This window comes from Spea bombifrons, chromosome 6 (genome assembly GCF_027358695.1).
Source record: "Spea bombifrons isolate aSpeBom1 chromosome 6, aSpeBom1.2.pri, whole genome shotgun sequence".
NCBI lineage: Eukaryota > Metazoa > Chordata > Amphibia > Anura > Pelobatidae > Spea > Spea bombifrons.
The window spans coordinates 3,078,922-3,090,540 of NC_071092.1; the positions used below are offsets into that span (position 1 = coordinate 3,078,922).

The window sequence follows — 11,619 nt, forward strand, 5'->3', positions numbered from 1 at the left end:
TGTAATCTTCTTGGCGGAGATTTTCTGTTGGCCTGTCCACCGGTTTACATGCGGCCTCCTAACGAGGAGAATATGATCTGTGGGGTTTTATTTTTGTTGGTTCAACAACTCCTGTGATTAACTACTAAAATAGCACAATTTAACAAAAAAATTGACTCGTACGTTATCGGCCAGCTTTTATTTTTAATTTTTTGCAGGTTACCCGGCTAAGAAGCTGCACGGAGTTTTAAAGCTTTTTTTTTTTTTTTTTATCTAATTGGATGCATGTTAATAATTAATATAAAAGTTTCTTATATTGAAATTGCGTCCCTCCTATAAAATGTAGAGTTTTACCTAACACAAGGGGGTTTATTCGCTAAACGGGGCCGTCTCTGCACAATCCATTAAGAAGAGCCAGCAGTGGTAGGCTTCTGGCCCTGCATAATGTATAGTTCATTGGGTGAGAAGAAGAAATCTTGTAGATTTGACTATACATTATTCAGGGTCGGTCAAGCTTTTTCCGCAGAAGAAGCTCATTGCGATTGGACTTTTATAATGAGTAGTGAAGCCAATGAGATGAAACCCTAACTCGCTCCCTTTTATCGAATAGACCCCAAAACGTTTATTTGCTTCTACAAACCTTTTTTTTATGTTTTTTATTTTTATAAGAACCTAGCGTGTTCTTAGTTTGAAGCCTAAAGTATAGGCTTGGCTTGAGGTCAAAGTCTTTGAACAAAATTCTCACTCCGTTCTGCTTTAGCAGCTATCGTTATACCAAATTACACCAAGAAACTGTACATTTTATAAAAGAGTGGTGTCAAATTAATACATTTTAGATAACGCGGCACAATTGGTTCTCTAGAACTGTCTGTTTTCCGCATAGGCTTCGTTCAGACACTGAATGCGGTCTATAATATGTGGACTGTTAGCCTCTCAGATACGGGGTTAATTCTCCCAATATAGACACTAAACAAAAAAACCTTCTTCGTAGGAGAATCGCACAAACCCGGTAAACGGGTAAAATCTCCAGTTTGTGACCCCAGAGCCGGAGAACAGTAGCCGGTTTAGTAGCCAGAGTACCTGAATGGTTAACTACGAAAATATTAAGTGTCCATGGCTGTTCTGCTAAAGCCATATCGAGCCCCCTCATCCTCAAATTATCACATTTCTTTGGGGGGGGAAGTAAGCTTAGAACCCAAAACACCCTCCAAAAATTATCTACATTGACCCCTCCCCCCCCCGACGACCTGTAATTCCTTGGCCAGTCTGAAACCGAGCGAGAATGTGCGGCGTCAGGCGTAGCAAAGGAAAAAGGTTTGTAAAAAATCCAGGAGAACCTACAAAAAAAAAAATTAAATAGAATATTTCAAAATGATTTCACTAAACTTAAAACTCCTGCAGTTTCTATAACCTGCAACAAAAATACTATCAAAAAATGCTTTTTTGTATGTTTTATTTTGCAGATTCTTATATTATAAAGTTATTGAAGTATCCCTATTTCAGAAAACATATTTTGTTAAAAAAAAATTGATTGTACATACTGAAATATGTATTTTTGCACAGTTTTTTTTTTCTTCATTATTTTTTTTTCCTTATGTCCAGTTTTGGTACAATTGAGATCATCTACTATTTATTTGTTAATAAATAAAAAAGAAAAGAAATACCTGTACATGATTTGAATCGGTTCACTGCCAAGCCAAGAGTCGTACAACATTTTGAGACTTTTAACAATCCGTTTTGCGAAGTGCCCCCATTTTTTTATGTCTTTGGAGTGGGTTAATTTATTAATTTAAATTTTTTTTTTTTAATATTTTTTTTAAAATGTTTTAATTGGTCTCCTGATTCAATCCGTTCCTTTCTCTAACTAAGGGATTAAAAATGTTTGGTTTTTCAGGGTTTTTTGTATACTTGTGTGCATAAACAAGGGCCCGCAAAACGAGTGCGCGTGATTCTAGATTTAAAGCGATTCTAGATTTAAAATGAAAGTGCCTGATAGTTTTTTCAAGCCTGTATTATTAGCTTTTTTTTTCCCATGAGACTTGAATGTTTTTTTTGTTTTTGTTTTTGGAGCTTGCTTTCTCCAGCCATTTATTGTGGGTTTTTGAGATTTTTGTAATAGTTTTGAGGGGGTTTTGAAATAATTATATTTGGTGATGATCAGTAGCATTTTAACCTCATCTGTGCTAAGAAGGGGTCAGCAATACAATTTGTACGCAGACCTCTCTATTAACGGGTTAAAATGACTTCCTAAAAAAAAAAAAAAAAAAATGAAAAAAAAAACCTTGTCTTACCTGTGAAGCCGTTATTACATTATTCTAGGGTTGGCGACCAAGACCTATTTTTAGCATATGTTTAAGGGGGAAAAGTTTATTATTTATTACAGAGATCTGTGTTTAAGAAAAGTTTAAAAAAAAAAAAAAGGCTAAAAATATTTTTATTCCAAAAAAATTTAAATTAAATAGAAGAAAAGCCAGATACCTCGTGGAAAAGTCAGAATTCCAAAAAGGAATGTTGAGGTTTAGAGACGTCTTCCTGTGAGTTTCCTTGCCAAGGAATTCTTCCGGCCCCTCGGTTCCTAGTCTCGGAGCTGATGGGGTCGGGATGTCGGCTCAGGGAAGGACCTCGAATCCCAGATTTAAGATTTCTTGTCTTTTTTTTTTTTTGAAGTGTCTTGCTAGGCGCTTTGCGTTGTCGATGTGAATGTAATTCTTGAACGCAGCTCTCGATTCGAAGCGATCTCCTCTGTAAAAACGTGTGAATGATAGTTCGATCGTTTGTACTCATAATCAGGAGCATCTGATCGGCGCAAATTGGGCTGCTGTATAGTTCATGAACAAAAGCAAAATGTCATGGGATGGAAAATTACTTTTTCCCGCATATTTAAAAAAAAAAAAAAAAGGAAAAAAAACAAAAATAGTCTATTTGTTTTGTAACAAGTTTCTGTAAATAAAATAATTTATACTATTTATAAGAAAAACACATTGTGCTTTGCTTTATCATCGAATATTTAGAATGTCGACCGAGTATTTACGTGAGACTCTGTACAAAATGAAATGATTCTGCTGTAACAAAAACTGGTGCTTTTTCGACACAGTAAATGCGTGCTGACCCGAGGGTGGCCAAAGCTGTGGCCTTTCAGACGATGACATTAATTCCTGTGATCCTCGACCTTTGTTCTTCTGAGTTGTTGATTGAGGACAGCTGGAGAGGTACCTTGGAGTATTAGACCCATGGAATATGATTGCGCTATATAAAACAATACATTATATAATATATATAATGTCTATTCTGAAAGATCTGAGATGTTGGTTGGAGGTAACGGGACCGACGGAAGTCTCGAAGCCCTCAGAGACGGCTTTTACATTCGTTTGTCCGGTCCGGTGCTGCCGAGTAACAGCTGCAGGGTTGGTTGGTGTGAATAGGTGACCGAGGCCATCGAGCAGATCTTTATCCTCAAGTTTTAAGTTTCTGGATCAACTTCTAGGGCTAATTCTAAGTCAAGTTGGAGCTGGTTTTTGGATTGAAAAGTCTGGTTGATTCCACTTGAAATGTGATCTTGACGAATTGAATAAACTCCATAGTCAGATACAATAAATGTATCGATAGCGCGATCCGTGAGAAATCCATTAGGTTTGTAATATGGCGCGGCAGTCAAACAGAATGTAGAAGGTATTTTAATGCAAACGAGCCGTCTTCTCGTTCCTTTACACACATCGGTCGTTGCCTTTATTTATTTTTAACTTGACTCTATACAGAGGTAGCTGTTTTAACAAACGATCCAACGCCTAATTGACCCAATATTCCTTTAAACATGTTGCAGAACAGGAATTGGCACCCTTACGGGGACGCTACTTTGTATAGGAATAGAGATAGAAGGAATAGTTGTAAGGGTATGATTTGAACCAAGAGATAAAGCAGTTATATATCAGCAACTTTTGGTTTGTTGGAGGGGGGGGGTTGATTTGAGAGGCATTGGCTCCTAAGGTGGCTTACATTACAGTTGCTTGGTGGTCCAGTTCATAAAAAGCTTCACAACTATTTGTATGAGGGGCACAGCACAGCTCCTGATCATCTGAAACGGACCCCATACAGAAGCTGCTCCAGGGTAAGAACGTCGCCTCATTACGTCAGATGAAGAAGGTGGAAATTTTACCAAAGGTTACACACACTGACCCCCAAACGAATGCAGCAAGCCGAGGGAGGGACCCCGTAAGAGGATCATAACAAGAGGCCATGAAAAAAGAATCAAAGGAGAGTCCTACAGCACCGGTCAAATGTTTGGGGTCACTAAGAAATATCCTTGATTTTGAAAGAAAAGCAGATTCTGTCCATTAAAATTTTAAATGGATTAGAAATCCAGCGCAGACGGGGTTAATGTTGTAAATGACTATTGTAGCTGAGGCTGATTTTTAATGGAACCGCATGGTAGGCGAACAGCTAAATTACCCAAACTTTAGATAATATAATGTAACAAAAAACATCACAAACAGGGCGAATGTAGTATCTACAAGCCAAGTCTGCTATAAAATGCTAGTTTTTGATAATATACAATATTAGTTCTAATTGCAAAGAGGAAAAACGATACAAGCTTCCAAAATGTGTTTTTTTATTTTTCTTTAGTTTTTTTTCCGTTTTGTGTTTTACAAGCATTAGATTTACATAACGTAAAACTGTAAAAACGCATACTACACGTCAATCCTCTTCCGATATACCGAGTCACGAGACGAGATATTCATACACAACCTAACGGGGTCTTCTACACCTGGATCCATTCACCCTCGATAAAAGCGAGAAGGGTCACATGTTGATTACTCGGGAGAGTTTCTGAACGCGATTCAGTAACAGATCTCCTTTCTTTATGGTTTCTTGATATTGCCAGTTTTTGCTATCAGGTCTGTGGAGCAAAAAAAAAACAAACAAGATTAATTTGACATGCTTTGTTAAAAACTGTATAAAAAAAACAATCACAGATTTAAGATAAAAGTACCTGTTTGTCTCTACAATTTCATTAACCTTATCTATCTTGCAATGAAGTCTCCCAGCTGCAATAAACCTTGAAAGTTCCCTAAAAGGAAAGGGGGGGGGGGGATAAAAGAATTTAGATTAGAAATGAATGATCGCTCCACGTTAGACATTTAGTAGCTTCACGTGTTTTTGAGAAATGGGGAATTTAAATCAATGAAATAAAAGAACATACTGATCTATGAACTCCACGCCAACTCCGAAGGCCTCCGCCATGTAGCCCAGCGTCAGCGAGCGGTAGGACTCCAACAGCTGACTGTACGCCTGGATCCGCATCTCCCGCACGTAGTAACGGTAATGAGGCGCAAACAGCCAGTCTTTTTTCATTTCCTGTTCAACAATTGCTAAAAAATGCAAAAACAAGCGCATTAACCCAAAATATCTTTAAATACAAGCCCTAAAGCCCATATGAACAATAGCAGAAACCTGTAAATACCGGTGTACGTATCAGCGGTATCTATGATATCACTTTAGTGTCTGGCTCATCGCTGGGGTAAAGAAGGCCTGAGTATTATAGAAAAGTCAGGTAGAGCTTCTTACCCAGAGACTGGAAGAAAACCCCGTAGCGACATTCATACAGCGAGAAGAGATACTGGCGGACTGTGGGTAAGCTGTGCAGAACTTCCAGGATCTCTGCACCTTTAATAACCTAAAAAATAAAAAAGCAAAATCATTTTACAAAAGAGAAAGAACTGAGGCTGGGCACCAGAAAGCCGAATTCCCCTCTAGCAACTGAATAAACTAAAAAGAGGTCCAACAATTACACTTGTCACGGCGGCCCCTGTTTGAAATACACAACGTCACGGCAGGACAGATGTAACCGCTGATCAGGAGCACCTCAAATCGCTAACAACGTCAGCCAGGAGAAAAAGCGTACCTTCTCCCTTAGGTCTGGCCGGTCGAGGGCAATCATGCTAACGTATACTGTATAAGTGACAAAGGTCTTATAATCCATCAGCTCGTAGGACGTAAACGTGGACACCGTATCGAGGAAGAGTTCGGCTGCTTGCTTGAAGTCTCTGATGGCCACGCAGTACAGGCCCTGGTACACTTTCAAGCGGTTCCTCCGGTCCCAATCACCCCCTTCCTCGATGAGGCTTTGAAAATATCAAAACACAAGAGTTTGGTACCAAAAGCACACGGACTGCAAAAACGACAATAATAATAGTAATAATTTAAACATTCCGTAAGGCTACAGCTATTAACAGCTTTAAGCAGGATGATCCAAAAACACGCACATACCTCCTGGCTTTCTCCGTGTTCCGTGTAATGAGGTCACTGTCCATGTAAAATAATCCAATCCTCAACAGGTAGAAGACTATGTCCAGGCGGTGCCCCAGAGCCACGGTCTTATCGTAGGTCTTTCTGAAAGCTGTCAGAGCTCCCTCCTAAAAGATGGTACCAGAACGTTTAATCGCGTGCTTGAGCTGTCAACGAGCAACTTGGAACATGACATCAAGGTTCATCAGATAATACCCCCCTCCAGTGCAGAGGGTACTTCATATAATAAAAACATTTAAAATTCTAAACTTTTAAAAAGAGCCCCAACATAAGCCCATGGTCTCCTGCCAGGAGCTTTGGGTAAAAGTACCATTGTGCTAGATGGCAGCTAAGGTCTCTCCTCCCTCATCTCTAAACACCCTCCTTACCGGTCTCTCCTCACTCACCTCTAAAGACCCTCCTAACCAGTCTCTCCTCGCTCATCTCTAAATATTCCTTTAGCTCACCTTTTCTAGTCCCTCTCCTGAGAGACTAATACTAGAGTGTCTGCTCCATCCCTAACAGCAGCTCTTACCTCCTGTATAATATACCCCAACTCCCTCTAGACTGTAAGCTCCTTCGAGCAGAGCCCTCCTCACCTGTAATTCTGGTGAGTTGAATTGTTGTTATTTAATATGCACAACAATAAATAACAGCCAACATTCGACGGAGGTGTCAAAATGACAGGTGTCCCGAAACTCTCGTCCTCACCTTGTCGCCGATCCTACACAGGTACTCAGCCCGCGCCATCATGGCATCTCGGATCTCGCTCTCGCCCAAGTTCTTCTCAGCGTCCTCGAGTTCGTCGTCCAACCTCTTCAGCTCCTCCTCGTTGGCTTTCTTCATTTTGTTCAGCAAGTCCGTGTCTGTCTGCCAGTCGACCTGTTTGCAAAGACCCTCGTAATACGGCGCCATGTCTGCCGGCACAGAAAGAGGGGAGACGTTCAGAAACCTCCAGGGGCTCTGCTGTCATCGAAGCCTTTTATGTAACAATACATATTATAATATAACAAAACTAAATAACAGCCGAAACCCAGGATTTTATGCCATGAATATTTATTAAAGAGCTTTCCGGGAATTATTGGGGTCCGGCAACAATCGGCCCCTTCTCGCGGTCATTGGCCCCTTCTCGCGGTCACTGGGGTATCACAATAACCTGGTCCTTTGTGTAGCTACTGCGGCGTCAACAACAACCTGCGCCTTTCGTGTAGTTATTGGGGCATTTCAATAAACTGCCCCTCTTCTATAATGTCCCCGGTAACTTTACATAGTGTGGTTTGGGGGGTGCATATAATTTGCCCCGGTGTAACCGGTATTTAACCCCTCCCTTCACTCGTTACTCAGCAGTATCTGTCAGCTGGGCCCCTGTCACCGGGAATACCCCATAGCAGGGCCGCTGTCACCCCCTCCTTAAAGCTTGTCCGCCTCCAGCCGCCCCAGGAACCTGCCAGCCCCTCCACCCATCTCCATGGCCCCCGGTGCCGGTGTTCTCACTGTTGCGGGTGATGGCCTCCATGAGCTCGGCCCGGATGTGGCTGTCCCCGCGGTGCTCGGGGTGGGTGAGAAGGAACTTAAGCTGCGCGATGCGGAGGTCGGGGTTCTTGGGCAAACCCTCCTCCTCCAGGTTCTCCAGCGGCATCTCGGCGGCGACAACGGCAGCGGCAACAGGGATCCGAAACCGGGTACTGGACACTGACTCAGACACTACTTCCGAGATCTGCAGCGGAAACTGCAACCAACAATACAGAGCCAGAGAGACGTCTGGGAGGACTGACTCATACACCGCAGGGAGATAGCACAGCATCACCTGCTGGGCATTAGCCGGTACTGCACCCCATAGTGAGCTATCACCATCTATCGGACACAAGCAGGTACTGTGTCCCATGTAGAGGTATCACAGCACCACCTCTTGGACAGTAGTCGGTACTGCACCCTATAGAAACCTAGCATAGCACCACCTGCCTGGAGCTGACTCACACTGCATACAGCACAGCGCCACCCACTGGACAGGGAAGTGATTGCCCCAGAAGCAGTGAGTCCACGACACACGCAGGTAACATATGTTTCACAGCCCACATATTTCTAGAGTAACATGGGGAGTCACAGAAACCTCCAAGACTTAAGACGTATCTTAGCGTTATAGGCGCTATATAACGCTTATATGACTGACCAGGGCAAGATAACTGAAGGTTCCTTCTACTTACACTCATATTGGAATGTAAAGGACCCCTATTACCACCATATGGATACGTATGCGTGTGTTTGTGTGTGGTAATGGTTAATACAGTGAGGGTATTAAACATGCATGGGATAGACATACGGCTCCTGAATCCAAGACGAGACCAAAGACTGATTAAGGTTTGGGTCTTTACAGCAGGAGAAACAGAAGACTAGATGGGGCCGAATGGGGCCGATCCGAATGTGGGCCGAATTCCGTGGATGGACTGAATGAAGCTTCACAGACAAAGATAGAAATAATAATAAATAGCTGAACGGTACATATCCTCACAGGCCCATGTTCATTTCACAGTAGATTTTTATGTAGAAAGTTGAGATTTCTCCCATTTTCAGATACAGACATTATGAAGAAGCGTCTTTCTATTTGTTCTGCATCACAGTTTGGCATTCAGATGGTTTGTATAAGGAGTTAAAACACAACAAAAAATATCTCCATAGTCGCTGTTTACCCCCCTGGATACGGAATAAGAGGCATTAGCGTAATCGCTGCGGTGAGGTAATAGCGGATGGCCAGCAGGTGGCAGCCTCGCACCTCGTGGCAGCCGCTTGTCTCATTCTCTATCATCATAAAACTTTCCCGATACTTTACCCCGCGGATTAGATCCGTAATGATTTGTTTTCTGGAGATGTCTCATAAACCCTATTGCTTGGTCTTTATGAATTTCCGTATACTTGATATGTAATTGGTGGCAGAAGGATACTCTGAACATTATTATCAATAAAAAAGATTTCATATTTCCTCCCCGATGCCCCTCTTTCCTCCCCTGATGCCCCTCTTTCCTCCCCCGATGCCCCTCTTTCCTCCCCGATGCCCCTCTTTCCTCCTCTGATGCCCCTCTTTTCCAGGAGGTCAGAATGTTTGCTGGGTATGAGGGGATCGCAGGGTTCTACAGCCCTAAAAGCCCTGATAATGTGTATAGAAACAGCAGGAAACGGCTTTCTAAATTAAATTACGATGTAAAATAAAACAATGTTATTTATCTAAATGTCTCACAAATTGTTACACAAATACCGATCAATTTTGGGCAGTATGGTGACTTTCTGACTGCGCAGAGTCTCACGTAACTTACAAGAACCTAATAAATACAGACCTCTCAGTTTTGTGTGAATATGTAAATTATTATTAATTATTATAAGAATGTTACACAATAATACAGAAGGTTTAGGCTAGTTTGTACCCATGGCGCGTCATCGGTCACCTCTTTGCAGACAGAGAGACGTTTATGTAAAATGAAAAAGATCAAATATCAGATAGATTTGTGCTGTTAATTTTAAGAACTTGATTTATTTCAAAATATATCTTACTAAAAAACAGGAGTTGCAATGATGTCCCATAAAGGGTTAAGAGGATTGGTAAAATAACAGCCTCTGGTTTATTAGTTATTGATCTCCGGGATTAACCTCGGGAAATGTGTGCCGGAGTCTCCCAGTTCATTGCTTGTTGTGCAAATGAAACGTTCTTACAAGCGAAGCCCTCTGCGGGCCACCAAAACCTGCGAAGGTAGCGCCGACTCGCTGACATCACAACGCACACCACCATGTTTATTGTCACATAAATATCACGTTATCTTGCAGGTCAACGACCTAAACTTAGCTTCGGTAGAGGGACCGGTGGACGTGGCCGGGGCAAGAGCCGGACAAGAGGAACAAAGACCATGGAGAACCCTGAACCCTGACCCAAGACAACAAATACAATGTTACCCCCGTGATACATTTAAAACAATAAAACCGAAAATCAAAGTAAATGTTGCCAGTCGTATTGTCCCTTAGTCTCATTAATAGTAGATGGGGAAACTTCTTTAACCCCATCCCCCGAACATCTTGCAATGCAATGACAAGAGCTTTAAGGTCCTATTTGTCAAGAGCTGAGATGTTTTTTTTTTTTTTGGGGGGGTGACCATTCTTCTTCTGGTCTTGTAAACGGTATTTTTATTATTATTATTATTATTATTATTATTATTATTATTATTATATGCTCGATAAGGACATCCCGTGACTCTGATCTCACGGATTCTGCAGATAATGAGCACGGTGTCGGTATAAAGATATTTCCCTCCCATTAAATAAAGATTTTTTTCTAGGGAAGCTCCGGGAAATCTGTTTTTTTTGTCATCGGTCTATTGTGAAAGGAAAATGTCACAACAAGACAGGCTGAAGAGACCTTCTGCGGCTGATTGAGAGGGTTTCAGGAGGTCATTTAATGACAAAAGCAGCCGCCTTGGCTGTGGAGATGGGACGCATGTATCACTGTCTGGTGAACAGCTGGCGCGCCCCCCATCCAAACGCCATTCCATGCACCCAGAGACGTGCGAGCCACGGGGCTCTAACGTGGGATGAAAAATAACGTGATTTCCGCCTTAAATACAGTCTGTGGGGTATAAATAACAATTTTAGTACAAGAAACGCGAAATCACATTCTTAGATCCCATTGGAATTTCATTTTTTTGACCCTATATCTTAAAATTCCACAACTCTATAGAAAATATTAGTTTTTTTTTAATATCAAGCAATCAGTTCATTATTTCTACAGATATATAACGTTCCAACATCAACCCGGGTTTGGATTTAGAAAAATTGCTATAGTATTTTTTTTTATGACTTTGGTGCAAAATGTTTCATCACCCAAGGTGGAATGGTTGTTAAACGGTATCTTCTGGCCATTCTTCGTCAACATTCTACCCTCGTAATTTACTTCATCTTGAGAAGCTTCTGCCATTGGTCGAGTAAACTCCACTGTTCCTTGGAACGTTTGGTAGTCATTAACAGTTCCGTAATCACCAGGTTGGAACACGCGAACTGCAGTGCCCCCTACTGGCCAGAATCAGCCATGGTCGGACCTCACCCACTGCTTCTCTCTCATCTTTGAATGGATTTACGACATTTCAAAGGGTTTTATCTCACATAAGGATGAGCTGTTATGGCTTCAGTACTTTGAATTGGTTTAAAGTCACCGTACCCAGACCTCTTGCCTGAAAGACCAACTCAACGTCCAGGGGCCCCCATTTATACAAAGACATAATAATATATCCATCAGCCATCCATTCCACGTTGTTTTCCGCTTCATGTGTTTTCTGCTAAAAAATGTAAAAAAAATATTCAAAAAAAATAACAAAGAGCAGA

General features: G+C 41.6%; 1 protein-coding gene across 1 annotated transcript; it reads right to left on the minus strand.

Moving 5' to 3' along the window:
• Window positions 1-4,707: 4,707 nt before the first annotated feature.
• On the minus strand, window positions 4,708-7,998 carry PSMD6 (proteasome 26S subunit, non-ATPase 6). The gene is made up of 8 exons (XM_053469353.1): window positions 7,756-7,998; window positions 6,973-7,178; window positions 6,244-6,389; window positions 5,879-6,098; window positions 5,542-5,650; window positions 5,177-5,345; window positions 4,967-5,044; window positions 4,708-4,873 (listed from the first exon to the last, which is right to left on the minus strand). Exons 1-8 carry the CDS (start codon window positions 7,898-7,900, stop codon window positions 4,777-4,779), a joined length of 1,170 nt encoding a protein of 389 aa, XP_053325328.1. The 5' UTR covers window positions 7,901-7,998; the 3' UTR covers window positions 4,708-4,776.
• Window positions 7,999-11,619: the final 3,621 nt, after the last annotated feature.

Coding starts and splice junctions, on each gene's coding strand:
- PSMD6 (XM_053469353.1), bottom strand. CDS start 7,900: ATGCCGCTGGAGAACCTGGAGGAGGAGGGTTTGCCCAAGAACCCCGAC. Junction 6,099..6,243: donor AACACGGAGAAAGCCAGGAG/GTATGTGCGTGT, acceptor ATATTTTCAAAG/CCTCATCGAGGAAGGGGGTG. Junction 5,045..5,176: donor GGCGTGGAGTTCATAGATCA/GTATGTTCTTTT, acceptor CTTTCCTTTTAG/GGAACTTTCAAGGTTTATTG.